This window comes from Erinaceus europaeus, chromosome 10 (assembly GCF_950295315.1).
Source record: "Erinaceus europaeus chromosome 10, mEriEur2.1, whole genome shotgun sequence".
In the NCBI taxonomy this organism is placed as follows: domain Eukaryota; kingdom Metazoa; phylum Chordata; class Mammalia; order Eulipotyphla; family Erinaceidae; genus Erinaceus; species Erinaceus europaeus.
Genome location: NC_080171.1, coordinates 13187653 through 13215571, shown reverse-complemented (window position 1 = coordinate 13215571; position 27919 = coordinate 13187653). Strand labels below are relative to the sequence as shown.

Sequence of the window (27919 nt, the reverse complement as noted above, 5' to 3'; positions counted from 1 at the left end):
TAAAGTCATGTGTTAGAAGGTGCGAAATTATGGTTTGGACCTAGGACGCTCATCTTTGGGGTTCTCTCCTTACTACACAAGGCTGCTTTTCTTAGAGAGGCACCTGGGAATGAGGTGAGAACACCACTGGGGACATTTGAGAAAAGGTTGAAGAAAAAAATCAGATCTGCTTTAAAAAAATCATAATGGTAACTTCATGGCAAATTATACTTCTGATAGGAGAAGATAATCCACTTTGATAATACAAAACAAAACTCATATGTATATTTGATTTTTTACTGAAGAAGAAATTCTTCACATTTTTCTTTTTAAATTTTTATTATGCAATATAGGGAAATATGTAAGTGCATGAAATATGCATGCTCCTTAAGGATTAATAACAAAACCAATATCCAACTGCCCATCATCCTGTTGAAGAAATAGATTTTATTTATTTGCAAATAGTTTATTGTAAAGTAATTTAATGTATTGCTTCTTGAGTTTTTTTTTTTTTTTTTTTTTACTTTGTGGTATTCTTTGATATTTATTTCCTCCTTCACTCTCCTTTCAGCTTTTATATCATTACTTTATATAAAGATGACTGGAAAACAAGTATCTCTTCAAATAGTCTACTTAAGAACTAAATAGAGAACCAGCCCAACCAAAGCAGAGGGGGCTGGGAGACAGCTCACCAAGTAGGACCGGCCCAGGCTCACACCCCGGCACCACATGGGAGCATCACAGCACGAGGGACTCCTGTCAGAGCACTGACTTGTGTGCCTGAGGTCCCAGAGGCTCCAGGTTCAATCCCCAGCACCACTTTATGACAGAACTGAGTGATGTGATGCTCTGGCCTCTGCCTTTCTCTTTCTTCATCCCTTTCCCATCTTCCTTCCATTCATTCTCATTCTCATTCTCATTCTCCTAATAAATAAAGAACAACATCCTTAAGACCCTTAAAAAGAATTTGGAGTTTCAGCTTGGACTGGTTGGGCCTGACTGTAGTACTCACAGCACAACTTTGGGAAGATTGCATCACTTTTTAAAAAAAAAAATTTTTTTTTAGTTATCTTTATTTATTGGATAGAGACATCCAGAAATCAAAAGGGAAGAGGGAGAGAGAGAGAGACAGAGAGATACCTGCAGACCAGCGTCACCACTCGCAAAGCTTTCCCCCTGCAGGGGGTGACAGGGACTCAAACCTCGGTCCTTGTGCATTGTAACATGTGTGCTCAACCAAGCGCACCATCACCTGGCCCCCTGAGAAAGAACTAGACATCACTCTGGTACAGATGCTGCCAGGGATTGAACTCAGGACCTCATGCTTGAGAGTCCAGCATCTTATCCCCTGCACCACCTCCCTGACCTACATCACCTTTTGATATCTGTTCCTTTATCTAAAAATTGGGTCAATACAGCTAGTGGGAGTAACATGACTTCTAGGCTTAGAAGCTATGAGTACTAGACTATATTTTCTACAGTTATTAAGTGGCATGGGATTAGAAATTCCCAAGGCCAGGTGGAGGCACACCTAGTTAAGTGCACACATTACAGTGCACAATGACCTGGATTCAAGCCCTCGGTCCCCAACTGAAAGGGGAAAGCTTCACAGGTGGTGAGGCAGGACTGTAGATGTCTCTCGTCTCATTTTCTCTATCTCCCTCTCCCCTCTCAATTTATCTGTCTTTATCCAATAGTAAATAAATCAAAGGTAAGAAGGAAAGAAAGAAAATAATAATATAGAAATTCCCTTCAAGAGTACCTTGACTCTAAGAAAGGCAGAATAGAGGGAGTCGGCGGTAGCATGGAGGGTTAAGCCCACATGGCGCTAAGCGCAAGGACCGGCATAAGGATCCTGGTTCCAGCCCCAGGCTCCCCACCTGCAGGGGGGGGGGGTTTGCTTCACGAATGGTGAAGCAGGTCTGCAGTTGTCTATCTTTCTCTCTCCCTTTCTGTCTTATCCTCCTCTCTCCATTTCTCTCTGTCCTATTCAACAATAACAACAACAATAATAAAACAAAAGCAACTAAAGGGAATAAATAAGTAAATAAATATAAAAAAAAAAAAAAAGAAAAGAAAGTTAGAGTGGAGGGACTGGCTAGAAAACCTAATGGCTGTGAAAAATGACTTTCAAGCCTGAGGCACTAAACATCCCAGGTGCACTTCTCAGCCCCACCATGATCCAGAAACGAGCAGCATTCTGATAAAGAAAAGAAAAAAAAAAAAGGCAGAGTGGAGAAAGCATTTTATAGATGAGGGGCCTGACAAACAAACAGACTTTCTAACTGTGATATGGTTGCCACCAATAGAAATAGGGTTCTAAACTGAACCTTGGACATTCTGATCTAGTGATGAAAAAATGGCCTATTGGGGCCAGGTAGTGGCACATCTGGCTGAGTGCATATATTACAATGTGCATGGACCCAGGTTTGAGCCCCCAGTCCCCACCAGCAGGGAGAAAGCTTTGTGAGTGGTGAAGCAGGGCTGCAGGTGTCTCTCTGTCTCTCTCTCTCTCTCTCTCCCTCTAGCTCCCCATCCCCTCTTGATTTCTGGCTGTCTCTATCCAAAAAATAAAGATAATTTTTTAAAGTTTTTTTAAATGGCTTGTTAACTTACGAATGAATACTGACTCGATTGCTTATTCAATTGTGTATGATTAGCATGTATGTCTTTAATTTTCTCTTAGGCTTCTGGTGAAAGGTTCTGCTTTCCTCTCACAGCTGGGCAGGTGACAAATGCAGGAAATTAACAAATGACATCAGAAGCCTCTTTGGTTTCCTCAGCTCCTTTGCACTCTGCTTTCGGCTGATATCTTTAGGGGTAAGAAGTGTTCTCCTGTGATCACAGCTGTGAAGCCAACTGCCTTTTAATTACCACACTGCAAAAATCATGTCTCCTCATGTCAATTTAGCAGTTCAAATTAGTCGATAGGCTGGAATCCACATCTATGCAAGTGGGGGGAAGGTGGGCTGGGGCCTAGCCCAATGCTTGCAGTGGAAGAAGATGCAGTGTTTGTTTCTGTTGCTAGAACCCTCCCAACTCTTTAGCATCAGCTTCTATTCATCTGTCTGAGCCTGCCCAGTCACCTCCTCCAGGGAGCCTCCGTTGCTATCCTTCACTTCTTCCAGCACTGTTTCTCCTCCTTCCTGTGGGAAAGCCAGATCTCAAGCATGCAGTGTTCTAAAAAAAAAAAAAGGATATATATATATTTGGGACAGAGGAAATTGAGAGGGAAGGGGCAACAGAGAGGAAGAGAGACAGACACTAGCAGCACTGTTTCACCACTTATGAAGCTTTCCCCCTGCAAGTGGAGGTGAGGGTTGGGGCTTGAACCCAGGTCCTTACGCACAGTAGAGTGCGCTCAGCTGGGTGTGCCACTGCCCCAGCTCTAAGAAGGAGCCATCTCGAGCCCCGTCTACCCTCCTGACCCGACACACCCCACGGCCAAGGAAGGGAGCCTAGGGGCTTTAGACTCTAGACATTTGAGCTCTGCTTTATATTCAGCCCTTGGAACGCCAAGTATGTTGAATCAAGAGACAACAAAGTGAAGCTTTCAAGGACTTGGAGCTTCCTTCAGTGGGGCTGCAGTGCTCATCTGGACTGGGGACATGTGGCTCAGAGACCCAGCGCTTCCATGGACTAGCGGGGCTCCCCCCGCCTTTGAGGAGGACCACGCTTCTCCAGCTAAGAAATGAAGCCACTAAGTAGTCTTATCTTGTCAACGTCTCAGGGCTCTGCTTTTGTTTGTGTGTTTATTAGTTTGTTTTAGATACTGGTATTATTGCATCAAGGCAAAGGACTGTGGGAAAAGAGTCAGAGAGTGGGGCACAAGGAATGCTGGGTCCTGGTGCATGATAAAATGATACACTTATCTCAATGACTGGCCTGTAAAGCATTAACCCCTCAACAAAAGATAGTGACAGGAAAAGCAGAGAAAGAGATAGATAGATAGATAGATAGGTAGATAGATAGATAGATAGATAGATAGATAGATAGATAGATAGATAGATAGATAGGGACTTTTCCCTCTCACCGGTCTATAGAGTCTCCTTGACTGTCTCCTTTGCCCCACCAAAGCAGGCCCCACCACTCGCCATAGTAATTGCATCCTTACTTCCCTCAAGAAGTCTGTCGCATGAGAAGCACTTAAGCTGTCACGTAAGAAGCACTTAAGTATTTGTTGAACAAATGAATGCAGGAATGAATGCAAAGGGAACAGACTTACTGTGGGGAAACTAGGATCAATGCAGGTCTGCTTCAGGGAAGCTAACAGGAATCAATGTGAAGGATGCATTCTTAATGAGACTCTAAAAAACTAGCCAAGGGGGCCCGGGAGGTGGTGCACCTGGTTGAGCTCATGTTACCATGCGCTAGGACCCAATATCAAGCCCCCTTACTCCCCACCTGCAGGGGAGAATAGTTTCACAAGTGGTGAAGCAGTGCTGCAGGTGTCTATCTTTCCTTCTCCCTTTCTATCTCCCCCTCCCCTCTCAGTTTCTCTTTGTCCTATCAGATAGAACAGAAAAACTAAAAAGAAAAGAAAAGAAATAAAAAAAATAAAGAGTGGTGAATTCCTTTTGTTGTCTTTTTTATTGTTGTTGTGGTTATTATTGTTGTTATTGATGTCGTTGTTGTTGGATAGGACAGAGAGAAATGGAGAGAGGAGGGGGAGACAGAAAGGGGGAGACAAAGACAGATGTTGTTTTCGCCAGGCTGGCTTCACGGGCGGGTAACAGACGACCAGGGACTCATGGTTGAGCTGTAGGCAGTATCTCTTTATTCATGCAGGATGCAGCACAATCTAAGACGAGCTAAGCTAAACTCAAAGTACAGTACCCTAAAACTCACAATGCTGTCTTTATATATACTTGCCAAGTAGGGTGGAAACAGGATGTGACATAGAGAGGGTGGAGAGAAAAGTGACTGGTGAAAATCAGAGTGTGACAAGGAGGGGGCAGAGCAGGCGAGAATCCTATCACTGAACCACCAATGCCCTGGAGGGAGGGTGGAACTTGTTAACAGTGGTTATGTAAATAGAATGAAGTGGTTATGTAAATAGAATAGTGTTAAGCAGGGGGGATTTAAACCAAATGAAACAGAAGGAGTTTCATGCATACCAATAGACAGATACCTGCAGACCTGCTTCACCGCTTGTGAAGTGACTCCCCTGCAGGTGGGGAGCCGGGGCTCGAACTGGGATCCTTACACGGTCCTTGCACTTAGTGCCATGTACACTTAACCTGCTGTGCTACCGCCCAACTCCCGAGTGGTGGATTCCTATGTTGGCACTGAGTCCTAGTACTAACCTTGGTGGCAAAAAAAAAACCAAGCATTTCAAAATCTGCACTCAGCAGATCAGTACTCAGCTCCCCATTAATGAAGGTATTCTAGAAGCTGCTCAGAGATCATCTCCCAGGGTCGTGGGGAGGGATTCCCAAACCAGAAGGGAGTCTGCATTAGTCAGCGTCAGACCCTGTGTCTACCTGAGGTGACACACCCAGATGTCTGATGTGAGTCCCAGATTAATATTTGATGTCTTAATGTTTTCTTCTTATTTTCTTTTATACTGCTTTCCTAGTGCAGGATACCAGAATTCCCATTCATGGCACTTAAATGATAGGGTGAGCCCCTTAAAAGGCAAATAACTAAATGAGTTAGTTACACAAATGGAGACTGTGATTTGCAAAGGGTGAGGTCTGGGAAGCATGCACCTGCAGGCTCATTAGGGAGCATCACAAGAGAGATGGTTCTCAGAAATAAGAATCTCTTACTCAGATCTCTACACTACTTCCCATTCAGCCAAGTCATAATGTGAATCTAAACACTACAGAATGAATTCAGCTCTTGTCAGTTGGGGCACTGGAGAATAGGCATTATCTGAAGTGCCCCACAGAGTGTGGATCTCTCAAATTGAAGGAATTAATTCTGTAGACAAAAGAGAGGGATAACAATATAAGCAGAAAAGTTCAAGGGTTGGGTGGTGGTGCACCTGGCTGAGCACACATGTTACAATGCACAAGGACCCAGGTTCAAGCCCCCCCTGCTCCCCATCTGCAGGGTGGAAAGCTTTGTGAGTGGTGAAGCAGTGTTGCAAGTGTCTCTCTGTCTCTCTCCCTCTCTTTTTTATTTTTGTATTTACTCATTTTCCTTTCTATTGCCCCTTTTTATTTTTTAAGAATTTATTTATTTATGAGGAAGATAGGAGGAGAGGAAGAACCAGACATCACTCTGGTACATGTGTTCCCAGGGATTGAACTTGGGACTTCACGCTTGAGAATCCAATGCTTTATCCACTGTGCCACCTCCTGGGCCACCCCTTTTTGTTGTTGTTGTAGTTATTGTTGTTGTTGTTATTGATGTTGTCGTTTTTTGGATAGGACGGAGAGAAATGGAGAGAGGAGGGGGAGAGAAAGACACCAGCAGACCTGCTTCACTGTCTGCAGGTGAGGAGCCGGGCCTCGAACTGGGATCCTTACACTGGTCCTTGTGCTTGGCACCATGTGCATTTAACCAACTGTGCTACCACCCAACTCTCTCTCTCTCTCTTTCCCTTCCCTCTTGATTTCTGGCTATCTCTGTCCTTAAATAAAGATAACATGAAAAGTTCTAAGTAAGAAATGTGCCCTGTTAAGCAAGACTGTTGTCACAGCTATATTAAAATTTATCCCTCCCTTTGTGAAATTCAGACTGAACCCAGCCTCCTGTATTCTTTTTGTTTTCTCATTTTGTTGCCTTTGTTGTTGTTGTTATTGTTGCCATTGCTGTTGTTGGATAGGACAGAGAGACATCCAAAAGAGGAGGAAGACAGAGAAGGGGAGAGAAAGACACCTGCAGACCTGCTTCACTGCTTGTGAAGCAATCCCCCTGCAGTTGGGGAGCCGGGGGCTTGAACCTGGATCCTTAAGCGCGTCCTTGAGCTTTGCGCCATGTGCACTTAACCTGCTGAGCTACCGCCCGGCCCCCAAGCCTCCTGTATTCTAAGGGATAGGACGAAGCAGCCATCCAAGGCAGAGATGGCAGACATGCTTGGGCCTGTGTGACATCACCAAAGGGCTGACAGTGGCTGCTGAGAGAAGTGGATTGTTGGTCAAGAGCATGCGGTGATCAATTAGTTCTGTCTCCAATTAGCACAGGAGGGGGAGTCGTGGCATCAGTGGCATTCGTTTATCTGCCACCCAGGGCTCTTGCAACTGCTCATTTTACACACTGAGGAGCAGGGGGAGACAAGGGGCTTGCTCAGGCTTGCAGCCCAACTCCACAGCTGGGCTGGGTTAAACTCATGCAGATCTGTGCCGCCCTCTCAGAAACAGCAGAATACTACCAAGGCCGCCATTAGGCCATTTCAGATTACCCTGGGCAAACACGACCACCCACATCATCCCAGAAAGCACACAGCCAGTCAGTCCCTCTGCCTGACCGGATGTATCATCACGACCACGTTTTAATATCCCAGAACACGCCAGGTAGGAAACACAATTCACGTCCACTAAAAAGAATTCTGGTGAAGGACTTCTCTGTCATTTTGACCCAAAGCCCTGGGACCTAAACCCCAGCGTTCTTTATAAAACATCCCGGGGCCTCTCAGTAGCACCCACCACTGTATATTTGATTCTTGGTGGGAGCTAAAGACAAGCATGCTTTCTTATAAAGCAGACATTTCACAGGCTTCTTCTTCTTCTTCTTCTTTTTTTTTTTTTTACAGCACTTGGATAGACTTGCACTGAATTTCAGTTTGTTTCTTTATCGGTCTAATGGTACCTTCCTCTCTGGGCCAAGTTCCTTATTGTTAAGAGGAGGAAAACTGCACTCAGGGGCTTTTTATTTCCATTCTAAAATTTCATGAGTTCATAATCCTATTTTTAATTTAGAAACCAGGGAGAAGAATCTTCTCTTTAGACGAGAAAATAAAAATTGCCAGACGAGAGACAACATCACCAGAAGAGGGTTTTTGTTTTTTTTTTTAAAGCCAGGCTCTTTCACAAAGAGAATTATTTGGTCTAATTGTTTTACATTTCCATTTAGACATTAGTCTTTTACTTTCTGCTTTTCTTAATCAAGTTCATTCATTAGTCTTCTCATTCATTCAACAGAGATGTATTTTCTAAAGAAAAGATAGCTGTATCTTCCCAATTCTAGGAATCTATCCCTAGACTGACACTGGCACAGACGTGACAAGTGGCCACGGTTATTACAACACACTGGAAACAACCCAGATTTCCATCAGCAGGGGCCGTATGTATAAACATTGGTACATTTGCACAAATGTCTTTATACAGTGATCAATAGTGAGCTCTGGGAAAATTAAATTTAAAAAGCAAGGTGCAGGGGCTTGGTGGTGGAACAGCTGGTTGAGCACACATGTTACAACACACAAGGATCCAGGTTCTAGCCCCAGTCCCCACCTGCAGGGGGAATGCTATGCACGTGGTGAAGCAGTGATGCGTTGTCTCTCTGTCTCTCTCCCTCTCTATCTCCCCCTTCTCTCTTGATTTCTGGTTGCCTCCAAACAATAAATAAAGATAAAAGGTAAAAAATATATATATTTCTTAAAAGGCAAAATGGCATCTATAGTATGTTCCTTTGCACTGTAAGAAGGGATTAAAAAATAAACACACACACTACATGTGCATATTTACAGTAAGAAACACTGAAAGGGTAAGTCAAAACTAACGGCAGGGATTGATGTGGGTTATAAGGAACAGAAAAGAGGGGTGCTGGCTTGTGTCCAAGAATTCTCTATTTATTGTACAGTTTTGACTCAAGAATCATTCAAAACCTGTATGCATTTTAAAATAAATCAATGAGGGAAAAATTCAGTCCCTAAAAATTGAAAATAAACTGAAAGAGTACATCGAGTCGGTAATGAGAGAGAGAGACAGAGAGAGAGAGAGAGAGAGAGAGAGAGATCTATAATAGGACTTCTAGATACATCTTTACTGTCCACCAAAGGAAGGGTATAGCCCCTGGCCCCACAACCCACACTGTCATGGTTAAATATTATGAGAATGTTCAGAACTACAAAAAAAGGAACAAGTACAACAAGCATCATTTATCCATCACCATTCACTATACTCTGGATACTTCCTTCTCTGTAAGTCCAGCTGTACTTACAGACGTGTATACACACACACACACACACACACACACACACACACAGACACACACACACGATTTTTTTTGTCTCTGAAGCATTTATAATTAATTTAGAGATATTTTGCCCCTGTACTCCTAAACAGTTGCAGATGCACTGCCTCCAAGCGGCATTCTCCTGGGTCATTACAGTGTCATTACTACCGTTAGGAAAACAAAGAGTAATTTAGCCTCTCTAATGTACAGCCCACATTCAGATCACTTCCATTTCCCAGCAATGCCCTTTACATTTTAAAGTGCCGAGTCCAACCACCACGCAGGCCTTGCATTTGACTGCTGCATCTTACTGGCTCTCTGTGCTGCTGTTTTTGCCTTCTACCATGATGACTTCTCTCAAGAATCCAGGGCAGGTGACTTGTAGATGGGACCTATCTATGTCTGCTTGTCTCCTTGGGGTCAGATTAAATTTCTTGACATTTTTGTTTAAAACACAAGAGTTACACCTTTATGCTCCATCCTTAGGAAAGAAAGCCGAGAAGCAGTAAATCCAAGGGGCGATGACGCTCACGTCACGCAAAGCTTTGCTTTCCCGCTCAGAAAGCACTGGGGAACCTCAGAGAGAGGGCTGATCCCAAGGCGAGGCCAGCTAAGATATTTAGCGCCCAACCTCACAGAGTGGTGAAGAAAGGAGGAGAGAGAGAAATGGGGACAGGAGGGTGGAAATAAAAGATGTTAAAAAGGGGAAATTTCTGTAGGGAAGAATGCCAGCTGACTGCCAAAGGAAGAACAGAATTAAAGAATTATCATTTTATAATCTCAGTCTAATAGCAACTCAGGCAAGGACCATCAGTGGACGGACACCAGAACATTGTTCAAGAAGAGATAAACCGCCTGCGAGGGAGGAAATAAAAGAATTTTTAAGTGTGATTTATTTTGTTTTATAAACTTTTTAATTACCTTTCTTTACTTATTGGATAGAGGCTGCCGGAAGAGGGAAGGGGGAGACAGAGAGGGAGAGAGAGACCTACAGCCATTCATGAAGCTTTCGCCCGGCAGGAGGAGACCAGGGGTTCGAACCCGGGTCCTTGCACATTGAAACGTGTGTGCTCAAACAGGTGCGCCACCACCCGGCCCCTAAAAGAACTGTCTAGATGAAAATTCTACGACAACAGGGCTGGGGAGACGACATAATAGTTATGCCAAAGATTTTCTTTTTTATAATATTTATTTGTTTATTATTGAATAGAGTCAGTCAGAGATTGAGAGGAGAGGGGGAGACAGAAAGAGAGACACACCCGCAGCACTGCTAAACATCTCACAAAGCTTGCCCCCTGCAGGTGGGGACCAGGGGCTTGACCCCAGCTCCTTGCGCATTGTAATGTGTGCGCTTAGCCGCGTGCGCCACCACTTGGAGCCTGTAAAAGATTTTCATGCCCGAGACTTTGAGGCACCAGGTTCAGTCCTCAGTACTACCACAAGCTAAAGCTGAGCCATGCTCTGGTCTCACTCTGTTTCTCTCACTCTCTCTACCTCTCTCCCTCTACCTCCCTCTCTCACTAAAATAAACGGATTTTTAAAGTAAATTACAGCAGCAAATAAATCACATGCTGCCTGGTTAGATCTTTGTTCCCCTCCACTTAGCTCCAAAAAATGAGAAAAAGGACAATTCAGGGACAATCAGAAAAATCTATATCTGGATCCTATAGTGGGTAATATTTTATCACCTTTGAGTTTTTAGATGTTGTTAATCGTGTTACAGCACTATAAGAGAATATAACTGCTCTCACGTGAGTCACACTGACATGCTCAGGAGTGAAGTGTCATTATATCTGAAAACCACTGTGGAGTGCGTTTAAAGCATTAGTCTGTGTGGTGGTGGAGTGGGCAGCTCCAGAGGACGGTGTATTTGGCTGTGCATCTGGGAGAAGGCATCATACTTCCTGTGAACTCTTTCTGCAACTTGAAATTTTTAAAAAATGGGAGAAAATCTCAAGGTAAGTTAGAAACATAAGTAGAGCAGCCAATAAACTGTCTGCATTAAAAGTGCTGTCTGTCAGGAGTCGGGCGGTATAGTGCAGCGGGTTAAGCGTACGTGGCGTGAAGCACAAGGACCAGCGTAAGGATCCTGGTTCCAGCCCCCGGATCCCCACCTGCAGGGGATTCGCTTCACAGACAGTGAAGCAGGTCAGCAGGTGTCTGTCTTTCTCTCCCTAACGACGACATCAGTAACAGCAACAATAATAACTATAACAACAATAAAAACAACAAGGGCAACAAAAGTGAAAATAAAGAAAGAAAGAAAAGAAAACCTTTTTTAAAAAGTGCTGTCTGTCAATGAGTATAGCCTAGAACGTTCCTAGCTATGACCACAGATGTGAGCTCAGACCTACAGGGATGCAGAGGCTACACAGGCTCCTGTACTAAACATCGACCCCAAATCAAGTCGAAGGAGTTTACAGTTAATGGTATTTATATACTTTTCCCAGATTTGGGAGCTACTCTCTTCCCTGATTCAGTGTTCTAGTCCTATTTCCAACCCTGAGACCATCTCCCCAGGTAATACCTTTGGCCCACCTGCATGTTAGCTGTCAGGCTCAGGCAAAAATCAATGAAGTCATAGGCCCCTTGGAATAGACCTAAATAGACCTACTAGCGTTTTTCCAGAATGGAAACCTCAAAATCTCATCTGCTATATTCTAGCCTCTAGGTTCCAGATTATTAAACAATTTGTTCTTCTTTATATCTTATTGCTTTTTCAGACACCAAGTTGCAAATGCTACCATGACACCAGCCTGACTGGCTCGGGCAGATGTCCTTACCAATGTACCCTGGAACCTCATCTCTCCAGAGTCCTGCCCCCACTAAGGAAACATAGAAACAGGCTGGGAGTATGGATTGGCCTGCCAACACCCATGTTCACTGGAGAAGCAATTACAGAAGCCAGACCTTCCATCTTCTGCACCCCATAATGATCCTGGGTCCATACTCACAGAGATATAAAGAATAGGAAAGCTTCCAGTGGAGGGGGTGGGATATGGAGCTCCAGTGGTGGGAAATGTGTGGAATTTTACACCTCTCTTATCCTATGGTTTTGTTGATATTTTCTATTTTCATTTTATAGATAAATAAATCAGTAATCCCTGTAATGGATTAAAATATGATCCTTTCAGTATATGTTTAAAGACCTATGGGGGTTGGGTGGTGGCATACCATGTGCAAGGACCTGGGTTCAAGCCCCTGGTCCTCATCTGCAGGGAGGCAGCTTCACTAGTGGTGAAGCAAGGCTGCAGGTGTCTCTCTGTCTCTCTCCCTCTCTATCTCACCCTCTCCTATCAATTTCTCTCTGCCCTATCAAGTAAAAGGAAAACAAGAAATGGTCACTAGGAGTAGTGGATTACTCATGTAGGCACCAGCAATAACTCTGGGGGCAAGAAAAAAAAATCAACAAAGATCCATGAATTCAAAATGCTGTTTAGATCAATACAAGTGATTGGGAGGGGATCCCCAAGCAAAAGAAAATCAAAGATTCCTGGAAATTCTCCTGGATGCAAGGTCACATGCCGGACTCTGGAGGTCTTAGCTGACGCTGTCCCAATAGCTAACAGTCGTCAGGCAGGCTTGAAATTGAGTCTGGACGTGAGTGTGCAGTGAAGCTGCTAGACAGAGAGACAGGTGACGTAGACGTGTCTGTTGGAGGCAGTGAGCCTACTGGCAAGGCTTCCCAGAGCAGTGCTATTTAAACTGTGAGTTGAGTAAAGATCCCTTTTGCTGGTGTGGACGGGTAGATTGGATCAGAGCTGCTTTTCCATGACGAGGGCTTACGGACCTATTACTCAGGTGATGGACCCCGAGTTTCAGAAGACAGCCAGGATGAGGGGAAGTCATCTCAAGGCTGAGAGGTGGAGCACCCGATTAAGCACACACGCTACAGACATGTGGACGTGGGTTCCAGCCCAGAGTCCCCACCTGCAGGAGGGTGTGGGGAGGAAGCTTCACAGGTGGTGAAGCAGGACTGCAGGTGTCTCTCTCTTTCTCTCTCCCTCCCTATCTACCCTTTTCCTCATAATTTCTCTGTCTCTGTCCAAAGTAAGTAAACAATATATTTCTAATAGCTTAAAAGAGAGAGGGGGGAAACTCATCCCCCAGGACATGCAAAGCCAACATGCCACCTGCAAGGTGACCAGGACAGAGTGATGTCACAGCTTGCATGGGGATTGGGGAAGGCTGAGAAAGATCATACTTAGACTGGCATTTGGACATAAATAGTCACCTAACCGAGGATTGTTTTTCTCAAGTTGAGCACTGCCCTACATCAGGGAAATAATAAATTATTTAATCTTCTTAGTAAACAGATTCAGAGCATAAGCCTTCTGTATAATTCAAAACTAAAATAGGCTATGGTCTACTAAAAAAAAATTACTCATTCATTATATAAAAAAATATCATCCAGAGTAGGACTATAAGTACTAAAGGCTTGAAATATTCAGCATAGCTATTGATTCTCACCAACAATCAGTCCACCTACTTTTTTCTGAGTTCTAAGGGACCATGTATTTCTTATACATGACAGCTTTCCAGGGGTGCTTGTGGCTCACTGTGCTGACTGCTGGGGTGCCATGCCTGCCACACCTGTCTATTCACCCTGATACTGAAGCTGAACCAGTAAGTGGCTCTTCTGCATGTTTCAACCCAGTTTTCCCAGCACCACTTACTGAAGAGAGCGTCCTTTCTCCATTTACTACTTTGGGCTTCCTTATCAAAGATTAGTTGTCCATAGGTATGGGGGTTTAGTTCTTCCTAGCCCTTTTTCTAGCCATGCCATCATCTCCCCAGACAATAACCTGGGTCCATTTGCATATCAGATGTCAGGCTCAGGGAAAAACTAATAAAGCCATGAGCCCTTTGGAATATACCTAAAATAGACCTACTAGCTATTTCCAAAATGGACACCACAAATCTTCATCTGCAATATTCCAGCCTTTAGGTTCATGATTAATCAATCATTTTTATGGTTTTATATGTTAACTCTTTTTCAGCCACCAGGTTCCAGGTGCTATCATGATGCCAACCGGACTTCTCTGTGCAGATGACCCCACCAATGTGTCCTGGAGCCCCGCTTCCCCAGAGCCCCACACCACTAGGGAAAGAGAGAGACAGGCTGGGAGTATGGATCGACCTGCCAACGCCCATGTTCAGCAGGGAAGCAATTACGGAAGCCAGACCTTCCACCTTCTGCATCCCACAATGACCCTGGGTCCATACTCCCAGAGGGATAAAGAACAGGAAAGCTATCAGGGGAGGGGATGGGATACGGAGTTCTGGTGGTGGAAACTGTGCTCCTCTTATACTATGGTTTTGTCAGTGTTTCCATTTTATAAATAAATTCAAAATAAAAAGTTCATATTCAGATTCTTTTCCCATTATTTGGGAGCTCTCACTCTCTCCCCTGATTCAGATTTCTAGTCCTTTTTTCCAACTATGACACCATCTCTCCAGACAATAATTTAGGTCACCTGCATATTAGATGTCAGGCTCAGGCAAAAACTAGTAAAGTCATGGGGCTCCTGGAATATACCTAAAATAGACCTACTAGCTTTTTCCAAAACGAATACCCCAAATCTTCATCTGCAATATTCCAACCTTGAGGTTCATGATTAGTAAACAATTTTCTCTGCTTTATATCTTAACTCTTTTTCAGCCAGGTTCCAGATGCTACCATGATGCCAACCTCACTTCCTTGGGCAGATGACCCCACTAACGTGTCCTGGAGCCCCACCTCTCCAGACCCCTGCCCACTAGGGAAAGAGAGAGGCAGGCTGGGAGTATGGATCGACCTGCCAACACCCATGTTCAGCGGGGAAACAGTTACAGAAGCCAGACCTTCCACCTTCTGCAACCCGTAACGACCCTGGGTCCATACTCCCAGAGGGATAAAGAACAGGAAAGCTATCAGGGGAGGGGATGGGTTACAGAGTTCTGGTGGTGGGAACTGTGTGGAATTGTACCCCTCTTATCCTATGATCTTGTCAATATTTCCATTCTATATATAAAAATTTAATGAAAAATTACATTCAGATGACTATGGGGTGATCTCACTCATGGACAGAAGTGGAGAAATAAGAACAGAAAAGGAGAATACAAAGTAGAACTTGGATTGGGTTTGGTGATTGCACCAAAGGACTCTGGGAAAGGGCAGGCGGAGGTCTTTCAGGTCCTGGTCCACAATGGCAGAGGAGAACCTAGCCTGCTAGGGATGAGAGTGTTCTGTAGAAAACTGAGGAATTTTACACATGTATCAACAATTGTACTTACTGTAAACCATTAACCCCCCCATTAAAATGCAAAATAAAAGTCACATTCAGGGGGCCAGGGGCAGTGCACCAGGCAAAGCATACACATTACCATGGTGAGGAAAGGGGTTCAAGCCCCAGGTACCCCCTAACAGCAGGGGAAGCTTCATGAGTGATGGAGCAGTTATCTAGTTCATTCTCTCTCTCCCTCTCCCTCCCTCCCTCCTTCCCTCTCTCTCCGTCTCCCTCTATCAAATAAAATGGTCACCAGGAATAGCAGAACTATGCAGGAATCAAGCCACAGCAAATCCCAGGTGACAAAAAAAAAAAGTTAATTCAGAGTCAGTAGGTCTGAGGCAGGGTAGGAGTTTGCTTTGTTGTTGTTGAAATTTTTAAGAGTAGTTTGCAAAACTCTAAGATTTATGGGGTACAGTTTCACACCTATACATGGTACGTGTAAGTCGCCATCTTTTCACCACTGGACTAGGCCCCCACCCTTTATAAAGCCTAAGACACAACAACTTGGTTTCTATTTTGCTTTTTTTTTTTTTTATTGCAAATTGCTTTGTTTTTGCTCTCTCATCCCACAGATGAGTGCAGCTGTCTGGTCCCTGTCTTTCACTTCTTACTTCACTAAACATAACCCACACCATCCTATCCATTGGTTCCCCAAGGACAGGACAGGTACCATCTATTTAATTCCAGTACAGTACGCGCCACTGAATACGTGGGAGTCCGTAAGGCTAACTTGCCCTCTGTGCTGTTGCTGCTCCAGGGACCACACCAGCATCTCTACAAAATCTCGAGATCCCTGTCCCTCATCCTGGGAGCCCTACCTGTCCCTGCCCTACAGGTCTGTTCTCGGTGGTCAGCATGTCCCCGCTCGACCACCTCCCACCCCAATTCACTATTCCTACCCCTCCCAGCAACCCCGTGTGTCTCACCTTACACCCATGCTTCCAGCAACCCCGTGTGTCTCACCTTACACCCATGCTTCCAGAGGGACCTGCACCTCCTCCCATCCCCTTTCCAGTTCTTTCCAGACTTTTATTCCAGACTCAACTGGGTGTGTAACCCATGGTTGTGCACCTGGCTCCCTAGCGGTATCAGTGATTTATTTATTCAGGATAAATGCTTCACACCCCATATAATTGCAGAAAGGGGCTGAAGTGGCTGGTGGAGAAAGACGCCTCGATAGTAAGGCCATGGCAGTTCCGCGCTGGAAACCGGTGCCGCTTCAGATGCTGTGGTTCTGAACGAAAGGGGAGGGTAGGAGCCCTGCATTGAATCTGCTGCCAGACAGACAGGGCAGGTATGAGCTGGGTGCTTGGCAGGAAGAGACTGGGCCCTGCCATGAATTCCATGGCCTCAGTCTCCTTCTCTGCTTCCGCTCCAGCAAAACTGAATGGGGGGGGAGGGTGTGGTAGTGGGGGGAACTGTGTGTATCTCTGGCAGCTGCTTTGGGCTTCCATCTCCGCTGCAAATTCCTTGTTTCCATTTGACTCCTCAGAATCACCTCCCTGGCTTGTGGCAGTTCATTTCACTCGCACAGTCCTGAGCACACAAATCTTCAACAAGTTCCTTGCCCGGCACGTGGCTGCGTGTCAGATGGTAGCGACACCATCAATGGTGATGTGAACGTCAGTGTGTGAGGCTCATGGTCTGAAAAGTACTCCTCACCTGTCCCATCTTCCCATCTTGCGGAGGAATCCAGGGAGACGCCCCAAGGCTGCCTGCTGGCCTAAGTACAGACTGCCAGTGAAAAACACAGTAGGGACAATCACCAGGCCTCTGATCTGACCACTGCACCGCATAGCCTGACTGTCAGTCCATTTTTACTGGGGTGGCAGCAATGGGCAATGGGGTCTGCATTGATCTGGGATATGATATTTGTGGAGTGACTACATAAGCACGAATCCAGAGTGAGTGAGGGAGGGAGGGAGGGAGGGAAGATAGAGCACCCCCCTTCCCACTTAATAACTGTGGGTACTTCCAGGACATTCACAATCTCCTGAGCTTGACATATATCCCAGCCCCTCCATAATGCAGGCTCTTAGTAGCATTTCTCCTCCTCCCCCTACCTACTCTCTCTCTCTCTCAATCTCTATTTTTAAATGAACCCAGAAAGTGGAAGCATCTCATAGATTATTCATGTGCTAAAAGGTCCCTCCAGAGACCGGCACCAAGACAGGGCTCCAGCCCGCCCTGGATTACTGGCCTCCCTCCTCTTTCTTAGAGAGCAGTGGCCCGGCAAGTTCCAACTGCGCCCCATCCTCATCATGGCGCCTCTCCAGAACGGTTTGCAATCGAGTCCGCACTCAGCACCCGCTCCTGCTCCTGGGGCAAGGGCGTGGCAGCCACAGCAGCGGAGGTGGTGGCAGAATTCCAGTCTCAGTGGAAGGACAGATGCTGGGTGTTCACCCCGCTCGAGGCCTTAGCCTCAGGGTCTGCAGAGGCAGCAGTAGAAGCTCAGTTGTCCATGCATCTCAAGGAGCAATTTTGTTTTTTAAATCACAACTATAATCAGAGGTCTAGGCGCAGGAGCAGATAGCATAGTGGTTATGCAAAGAGACTGTCATGACTGAGGCTCCAAAGTCCCAGGTTCAATCCCCCACACCACCATAAGCCAGAGCTGAGCGGTGCTTTGGTGTTTCTCTGTGTCTTTCTCTCTGGGCATCTCTCTCAAAAATAAATAAAATACTAAAAAAAGGGGGGAGCAGGGGTAGATAGCAGAATCGTTATGCAAACAGACTCTCATGTCTGAGGCTCCAAAGTCCCAGGTTCAATCCCCCGCACCACCATAAGCCAGAGCTGAGCAGTGCTCTGGTTAAAAAAAAAAAAAGAGTGTATTTTTGTGGTCCGGAAGGTGGCGCAGTGGATAAAGCGCTTGACTCTCAAGCGTGAGGTCCTGAGTTCAAGCCCCGGCAGCACATGTACCACAGTGATATCTGGTTCTTTCTCTCTCTCCTCCTATCTTTCTCATCAATCAATAAATAAAATCTAAAAAAAAAAAAGAACATGAAAATAAAAAAAAAAAATACAATCAGAGGTCTGCTCTCCACAGAGGGGTCCTCACCACTGAAACAGCAGCTGTGGTTGCACGGCCTGTAAAAGGACTTTCACTTCACAGGCCAGGCAGTGGTGCACGCAGCTGAGTGTACACATTCCAGTATGAAAGGACCTAGGTTCAAGCTCCAGGTCCCCACCCACTGGTGGATGGATATCTCTCCCCCACACACACATATATCTTCCCTTCCATCTCAATTTCTTTCTGTTCTATCGAATAAAAGCGGGGGTGTGTGTGTGGCTGTTAGGAGTGATGGATTCTTGGTGCAGGCACTAAGCCCCAACAATAACCCCAGCAATCAATCAATCAATCATTTTTTTTCAAAAAGTGATTTCACAGGCTGGGGATATGGGTTGACCTGCCAATATCCAAGTCCAATTACAGAAGCCAGAACTCCCATCTTCTGCACCCTAAAAACTATCTAGATCCACACTCCCAGAGTGGGGGAAGTGGTAGGAGGAAGAGGATAAGAGGGCACTGAACTCCGGCTTCATCAGGACCTGGAGAGCAAGGAGGAAAAAGAGAGGGACATGCGGATGTGGTCATAGGATCAGGAGTGGCTTAGAGGGGGAGAGAGGACGGGACCTGGAAGGAAAAGGGGGCAACTGTGTATGAACATAGATGGGTAGTTGTAGAGATGGTAGCTCACCCATGTCTGCAGCCTTGGAGAACCAAGGAGGTTTGCAATGGAGGGATGGGGATTCAGAAGTCTGGTGGTGGGAACAGTGTGGAATTATACTCCTATTGACAGGTAATTTATGAAATCACTAATAAAATGAATTTAAAAAGTAAGTGCTCTCACTTCAAAATGGGAACACCCCCTTGTTGAGTCTCAAACTTGCCATGAGCTAGCAAAGGCTGGTTCGCTAACCCCATCTCACATGAGAGGCTAGGAGAGGTCAGGTAAACCTACATTACAGAACACAAGGGACGGGCCGAAGAAACAAGTCAGAGGAGCCTGGGGAAGGCCACATCCACTTTGGGCCTTGGCTTCCCCATCTGTGTACTGGGAAGGCTGGAGCCATGACAGCAAAGGGCCACCACCACCCCCCCAAGCTGCCCTTTCTTGACCCCTGCCTCCAATTCCACAGCCCTCGGCCAAGTGAAAGGCAACCTGCTGATCCCAGAGGCAGCCTACAGTTTTAATAAAACAATAAAATCCTTCGGGGGTGGGGGGGTGGCGGGCAGTGACACACTCAATCAAGTACGCATGTAACCAAGCACGAGGGCCAGTAATCAAGTCCCCAGCCCCCACTTGCAGGGGGAAGCTTTACAGGTGGTGAGGAAGTACTACAGGTCCCTCTCTCCTCTCGATTTTTCTGTCCTATGAAGTAAAGGAAAACAAAAGAAGAAAAATGTTTTTTCTTGTTTGTTTGTTTTTAATATTTATTTATTTATTCCCTTTTGTTGTCCTTGTTTTTTTCCCCTTGTTTTATTGTTGTAGTTATTATTGTTGTTGTTGTACAGGACAGAGAGAAATGGAGAGAGGAGGGGAAGACAGAGAGGGGGGAGAGAAAGACAGACACCTGCAGACCTTCTTCACCGCCTGTGAAGCGACTCCCCTGCAGGTGGGTAGCTGGGTGCTCAAACTGGGATCCTTATGCCAGTCCTTGAGCTTTGTGCCACCTGCGCTACCGCCCAACTCCCTTGTCTTTTTTTTTTTTTTAAGAGAAAGATAACAATCAAGCCAGTAGGAGACAACAGTCTTGGCTCCTAGGAAACACACAGCACCAACAACTCTTCCCCTAACTATGCAGGAGGGTTTCACTGATTATTTTGTCTGTTGGTTGGTTTTCATTTTGCCTCCAGGATTATCGCTGGGGCTACAAGCCCACTGCTCCTAGTGGCTATTTTATCCATTTTACTGGATAAGACAGAGAGAAATTGAGAAAGGAGGGAGAGGTAGAGAGGGAAAGAAAGACACCTGCAGACTTGCTTGTGAGGTGTCCCCTCTGCAGGTAGGGAGCTGGGGGGGGGGCAGGCTCAAACTGGGATCCTTGCACGGGTCCCTTGGTACTATGTGAGCTTAACCAAGTGCACCACCATCCAGGTCCTTGTTATTTTTTAATGTCAGAAACAAGCAGGACTTAGATTTCTTTCCAGAGATCAAGTCCTAGACGTGCTGAGAGGTGGTCGTCGATATTCTGCACATGCAGAGTCACCCTCTCCTGGCTACAGGGCCTCCTGGCCTCCACAGTCCGGCAGCTGCTTCTGCAGGAAGCCAGCATCTCCACACAACCTTCAATGGGCCTTCCTCCAGAAGGTCCTCAAGGAGGCACTCAGGCAGGCCAGGACGGGAGGCAGGGCAGCCACCTAGGGGAGACTGGGATGGTGCCAGGGAAAGGCATCTGCAATTTAAGAGTCTGCTGCAGCTGCCTTTTAAAGGACAGGCTCAGTGGGATCCAGATCTTGACAAAATAGTGTTTGCGTTTTCTGGCGAGCGGGCCCTTTATCCCTTCAGGAATCTGACTTTATTTTCATCAGCTGGACTATTTCTGTCTGCAAGCTGAGGCAGCTCTCATCTCACACCCAGGAAGGAATGTGTTTGGTCCTGGCCCCTGAGGACCCATCTTCCTCTCCAAGGTCTCCGCCACCTCCCTAGGCTCGGTTTCCCTTTGCTCCATGCTACCCGCCATCATGGCTCTGTCCCCACGAGATGTCAATGCCCCTGCTTCTTTCTCAGGGGATGTGGGTGCTCAAAAGGACAGATGAGGCAGGGAGGAGGTGTGGCAGAAATAAAGAAGAAAGAAAAGAAGAAAGAAAGAAAGGTGACACAGAATCTAGTGGGGGTTGCACTGTTATATGGAAAACTGGGAAATGGTATGCAGGTACAAGCTATTCTATTTACTGTTGAATGTAAAACATTAATTCCCCAATAAAGAAGTTTAAAAAAGAGAGAAGACAATACAAAGTTAAAGAAAGGAGAAAGAAAGAAAGGAAGAGAGAGAGACAGAGAGAGAGAGAGAGAGACAAAGAAAAAGGAGGAAAGGAAGGAAGGAAGGAAGGGAGGAAAGGAGGGAGGGAGGGAGGGAGGGAGGGAGGGAGGGAGGGAGGGAGGGAAGTGCTAGGTAGGGTCAGAAGTAAGCTACCTTCACCTCTCTGAAGAAAGAATTCTGAGGGAGTCCAAAAGGGCACTGGGTCTAGCTACAAGGGCACTGGGCCCATCGATGGAGGATGTGGATTCAGCCTGGGGCCAGGAGGCAGTGCACCCAGTGAAGTGCACCTGCTATGAAGCGCAAGGCCAGTGTAAGAATCCTGGTCCCCCATTCTGTGACAGGTGTCTTGGTTTGGGTAGTGGATTCTTTTGCTGTGCAGAAGCTTTTTAACATGCCATACTGTTGTATGCTTTACATTGGGTTGTTCTAGTTCTCCCCCACCAAGAAAATTGGATCAGTCCTGCTAGTTTCACGGGCCTGCTTGGCCCCGCCCCTAGGAACCCCGAGAGAGTTCCAGAGTTCCAGAGTTGGAGAGTTGCAGAGTTCGAGAGTGCTTGGCGCTGCCACGGGGAAAGAGGCAGCAGAGTTCTGTTTGGTGATTAGTTTGTCTTAGTTTATAAATTGTTGTTCCTGAATAAAGAAATACAGCTTCCCTGCCCAGCCGTACGTCTCTGGTCGTCTCTGTTACCCGCCCGTGAAGCTAGCCCGGCCAGCTGGAGCCTCCGAATTTTAACAACACCATACATCAGACAAGAGGTTAATAACCAGCATATATAGCTTGCCAAACTTAACAACAAGAAAATAAATAACCCCATCCAAAAATGGGGGGAGAACATGGACAGAATATTCACCACAGAAGAGATACCAAAAGTCAATAAACACATGAAAAAATGCTTCAAGTCTTTGACTGTCAGAGAAATTCAAATAAAGACAACAATGAGATACTACTTCACTCCTGTGAGAATGTCACACATCAGAAAAGGTAACAGCAGCAAATGATGGAGAGGTTGTGGGGTCAGAGGAACCCTCCTGCACCGCTGGTGGGAATGTCAATTGGTCCAACCTCTGTGGAGAACAGTCTGGAGAACTCTCAGAAGGCTAGAAATGGACCTACCCTATGATCCTGCAATTCCTCTCCTGGGGATATATCCTAAGGAACCCAACACACGCATCCAAAAAGATCTGTGTACACATATGTTCTTAGCAGCACAATTTGTAATAGCCAAAACCTGGAAGCAACCCAGGTGTCCAACAACAAATGAGTGGTTGAGAAAGTTGTGGTCTATATACACAATGGAATACTACTCAGCTATAAAAAATGGTGACTTCACCATTTTCAGTCAATCTTGGATGGACCTTGAAAAATTCACGTTAAGTGAAATAAGTTAGAAACAGAAGGATGAATATGGGATTATGTCACTCTCTGGTAGAAGCTGAAAAACAAGATCTGAAGAGAAAACACAAGTAGAACCTGGACTGGAATTGGCGTATTGCACCAAAGTAAAAGACTCTGGGGTGAGTTGGGCGGGTGGGAGAATACAGGTCCAAGAAGGATGACAGAGGACCTGGTGGGGGTTGTATTGTTATATGGGAAACTGGGAAATGTTATGCATGTACAAACTATTGTATTTACTGTTGAATGTAAAACATTAATTCCCCAATAAAGAAATTAAAAAAAAAATCCTGGTCTAAGCCGCCGGTCCCCACTTGCAGGGGTATGCTTCATGAGTGGTGAAGTAGGACTGCAGGTCTCTCTCTCTCTCTCTCTCTCTACCTCCCTCCCTCCCTCTCCCTTCCTCCTGCTCTCCCCTCTTGATTTCTGTCTTATCAAAAAACATGGCCACCAGGAGCAGTGGACTTGTATGATTCGAGGTGCCAGCACCAAGCCCCAGCGATAACCCTGGAGGCAAAAGAAAGAAAGAAAGAAAGAAAGAGAGAGAGAGAGAGAGAGAAAGGAAGGAAGGAAGAAAGAAAGAAAGAAAGAAAGAAAGAGAGAAAGAAAGAAAGAAAGAAAGAAAGGAAAAGAAAGAAGAGAAAAGAAAAGAAAAGAAAAGAAAGGGAAAAACCCACATGTATGTTGAGGCCAAGGCAGAGGCTATTCGAGTCTCCCTTTGCTACCCTTGACCAGGGGGCTGCAGCTGGAGAGCCTTGTGGTCCTTCCAGGGTTGGCAGGCACTGAGGGTCTGTTCTCAGCATTCAGGACCAGCCTGAGGCTGGGAGACAGCATCCAGCTTTAGGTTGGCAAACACCCCAAGTGCTGTCCAGCTTCTCAGCCAGGCCTACACCAGTGCCCGGCCACAGGCGGCATCAGGTCTGGGTGGGAACTGGCTCTGGGGTAGCAAACCCCAAGGGAGGGAGGGACGGAGCATCAGTCTGCACCCAGCAGGGCAAGCACTGCTCTGGCTCTGGCTCTGTGGGGTGGAGAGACCAGGGCTGGCAGGACAGAGGCGGGAGGCATGCAGGGGCGGGTGGCGAGTGGGAGAAGGGTGAGGCATGGGACTCCTGCTGCAATATGCAAACTGTGGGCCTGGGCCTGGCAGATGGGGAGGCTGGCCCTGGTGGTCTGCACGCTATCTCCTCCGTGTCTTCTGAGTCCACCAGGGCTGTTTTCACTGAGGCTCTGTGAGCCACTATTACTTGTGAGACTCCTAGCCTTTGGGAGGACAAAGAACTTTTTTTTTTAAATTTTTGTTTATAAAAAGGAAACACTGACAAAAACCATAGGAAAAGAGGGCTACAATTCCACATAATTCCCACCACCAGAACTCCTTATCCCATCCCCTCCCCTGATGGCTTTCCTATTCTTTATCCCTCTGGGAGCATGGACCCAGGATCATTGTGGGATGCAGAAGGTGGAAGGTCTGGCTTCTGTAATTGCTTCCCTGCTGAACATGGGCGTTGGCAGGTGGATCCATCCTCCCAGCCTGCCTCTCTCTCTCTCCCTAGTGGGGGCTGGATAGTACAGACAAAGAGCTTTTGATCTCCTGTCCCGTCAAGTTTCCAGGAACTTGACCAACTTTCCAGCTGCAAAAAGTCTCCTGAGGTGCTGGCAAAACTCACTCAGCTGGAGGGTTGCAGCTTTACTATATGCATGTCCACGGCCAAGCCCGGCCTCACTGCACTGGGGGAGCTCTGGTGCTGTGATGGGTTCCCCCCCCACTCCTCTCTCTCTCTCTCTCTCTCTCTCTATTTGTATTGGGAAAAAGTCTGCCCAGAGGGAAATTGAGAGAGTGGTGCACCGCGCACCCAGTTAAGTACACATAGTACTAAGCATAAGGACCTGTGCGTTCAAGCCCCCACTCTCCACTTGCACTTCACGAGTGGTGAAGCAGGTGTCTCTTTCTCACTCTCGATCTCTCTATCTCCCCTTCCTCTCTCAATTTCTCTCTGTCTGATCCAATAAAAAATAGAAGAAATGGCCTCCAGGAGCAGTAGATTTATAGTGCTAGCACCAAGCCCCAGAGATAACTCTAGAGGCAAACAAACAAACTTGTAAAAAAAAAAAACAGAGATAAATTGGGAAAAAACATATAAATCAATTTTTTAAAAGTCTGCCCAGAGTGGTGAGAAGAAAAGAAAAACTGGCAGCAGTGAGGGGCACATGAGAATGTGGAGAGTGGACTCTGAGCGATGACCTGCTCAGGGTGCAACCTGGGAGCTTGCATTATTAACACACGCACCTTCCCAGCTCCCCATATGTGGCTCTTATAATAAAGCCTGAGAGCCAGCACCCTCTTCTATGCCCACTCCGTGTGGGCTCTCCCCCACGGCACACGAGGATAGGGCTGTACCACTTGGGGAGCTTCGGGCAGCAGCTGGGTGTTCCCGCAGGACGTCAGGCAGCCCTCAGCACCTACTGCAGGCATCACGGAGAACCAGCCAGGTCTCTCCAGGGACCCTGCAACTGCAAGCCAAGACTCCTCCACCCTCCTCACTGGACTGCATGCTCTACGGTCTGGCTGCGCTCAGTCCCTAACCTTTCCCAGACCTGCTCCCCACCCTGGACACCCTGGACACCGCAGAGGGTCAGAGTCTGCACCTGGAAGCCCGGGCTCCCACAGAAAGTTGGAGGAGCCCCAGTGGCCGAGTGACTCACATCACGACTTATATAATATTAGCCTTTCTGCATAGCAACCATGGATCAAGAAGCCCAGCAAAAGGCAAAAGTTAAAATTAACTGATTTCAGCACCAGGGTAAATTTTCACCCCTCTGTTGCATGAATCTCTATTTTTGTAGCAGGAGGAAACAGAAACAATGATTGCACATTCTGGGCCATCTCTGTCCAGCAAGCATTGTCCCCCCAAAGGGCAGTCGGAGCTGCTTTTCCAATTACACAAATTACATGCATTCTCCTATTGGTGCTATTGTTTCTCAGATTCAGTCTTGAATAAGTTAAGGCGTTCGTCAAATTCCCCGGGTGACTACAGACCCACTCATCCTCTCAGTTTCTGCAACTGGGGTGTGGCCCCAAACAAGCAGGGCTGTGTCCCCCAGGGGTGGGGCAGGGCAGCAACCAGATTTTAGGGCTATTATTATTATTATTATTATTATTATTTAAACCAGAGTATAGGTCAGCTCTGGCTTATGGTGGTGCAGGGAGTTGAACCTGGGACATTGAATCCTTAGGCATGAGTCTCTTTCGCATAACCATTTTGCTATCTGTCCCAGGGAAGATCTTTCTTCTACCTCACTGCCCCCGCCCCCCGGCAGGCCCTACTCCTCTGGTTTCCTGATGCGTGGGGTCTCGCATAAGCTGAGGTCCAGCATGGCGCTGGCCATCCAGGGGAGACCCCTGGATGCCTGGATGCCTGGTAGGTAAAAACTTTCTGTCAGTCTCCCCAGGGGCTTTTCGCCTTTGTGGGTTGAGCAAAAGGAAACCTGCCGAAAGGGTCGCAGCCCCCCTATGAGTCTCCTTCTCATGCAGGGGCCCACAGCCCCTTGGTCCTAGCTGGGGTTTTTCGCTTCCTCATTCTCCAAACTAGCTGGACCACTCACCCAACAGTCACTGACCCCCATCATCTCTCTATCATGACCTTAACATTCCTGACTATATACGGCTAGGTCTTCCCCTACCCCAACCTATAAAAACTCTTGCCTGCCATGCAATAAATGCGCTATTCATAGGCAACTAGCGTCCTGGGGTGAGCCCTGGCTTCCTCTCTTGCCGCATCTGCAGGGAAAGAATCCCAGCTCTACTCATCCCTGCTGACCTGGATGTGACTTTTTCAGCCCCCTCCTCTGGTGTGCAACAGAGTGGTTTAGCTGACTCAGTTGGGTAGAGAAGCAAAGTCAGGACCCCGAAGAAACTGATATTCTGCTCTCCCAACTGCAGGCCCTCTTCACACCCCAGCCCCTCAGTCCATGTTCCCCATCTGTGCGCAGCGAGAGCCCTGGATCTATTCCTGCGGCTGGCAGGAGACAGAGATGGGGTGTGTGTGCTCAGAACCAGCGCCGCAGACTGGCCAAATGCTGGTGGTCTTGAAAACTGGGCTCAAGAGGTCTGAGCACAGGTAGTCACTACATGATTTCTAACACATGAGGCCCCTACTACACTGAAGGAAGCTTGGTGTTGTGGCCTCTTTCATGTTCTCTCTCTACCTCTCTGTCTGTATTTAAACAAACAAAGCCAAGTTGGTGGTGTGAGGGCTTCCCTTCAGAGCGCTAATATGGAGGCTGAACCAGGAGAGATGAGAGGGACAGACAGGAAGTGAGGGCAGCAACTACACAGCCATCCAGAGAAGTCTGGAGAGGCCCTGATCCAGGCAACTGAGAAACCATTTTAGACAAGGAATCATTCCTATATAGGACCGGTGGTCAGTTAAAGATGGTCTCCCCAGCGGTGGCCCAGACCTTACCTGCACCAGATTCCAGCCTTGGAGAGACTCTGCAATGATGGATGTAACCGATGGACAGACACCTCCAAACACCATCAGGTGGTTGGGTCCATATTTTATTGCATCGTAGAAGGCTTTCAGTCCTTTTGCGTTATCACACTGGGGAGCAACACACAGAAAGAAAAATCCAAATTAGAAACAGCTTTTCCCAGGGATTAGAGCCCAATGGTGGATTCACACAAACAAATCTTCCTCATGGGAAACCCTCTGAGTTTCAGCTACCCTGTGGGAAACGAGGCCTCTCTAAACCACTCCTGAGCCCAGCAAGTGAGCTGGATCACGTGTGGTCCTGGCAGTGCCATCCATCTTGGTTCTCTGCCCACTAAGGACTCCCCCAAATATAGGGTCTCTGGTTCCTCAGCTATTTTTCTTCAGAGCACAATGGGGAAAGGGCTCCCAAAATACTTCACTCCAGAGACACTCCCACTCCTTTAGAAAAATGGTCATTTTTACACGTTTAAAGATTTATTAACGACAGAGAGAGAGAAAGGAAGAGGGAGAGGGGGAGGGAGGGGAGGGGGGAGGGGGAGGGGAGGGGGAAAGGAGGGGGAGGGGAGAGGGAGGGGAGGGGGAGGGGAGGGAGAGGAAGGGGAGGGGAGGGGGAGGGGAGGGGTGGGGAGGGGGAGGGGAGGAGTAGGGGAGGGGAGGGGTAAGGGAGGGGA

At 46.8% G+C, this 27919-nt stretch overlaps 1 protein-coding gene across 1 annotated transcript in view; it reads right to left on the bottom strand.

Moving 5' to 3' along the window:
- Window positions 1–27919, bottom strand: part of GABBR2 (gamma-aminobutyric acid type B receptor subunit 2) — a 521049-nt gene that overhangs the window by 317084 nt on the left and 176046 nt on the right. Inside the window, exon 2 of the mRNA XM_016189321.2 lies at window positions 27219–27356. Coding sequence (XP_016044807.2) covers window positions 27219–27356 — 138 coding nt within the window. The remainder of the gene's footprint in view (window positions 1–27218; window positions 27357–27919) is intronic.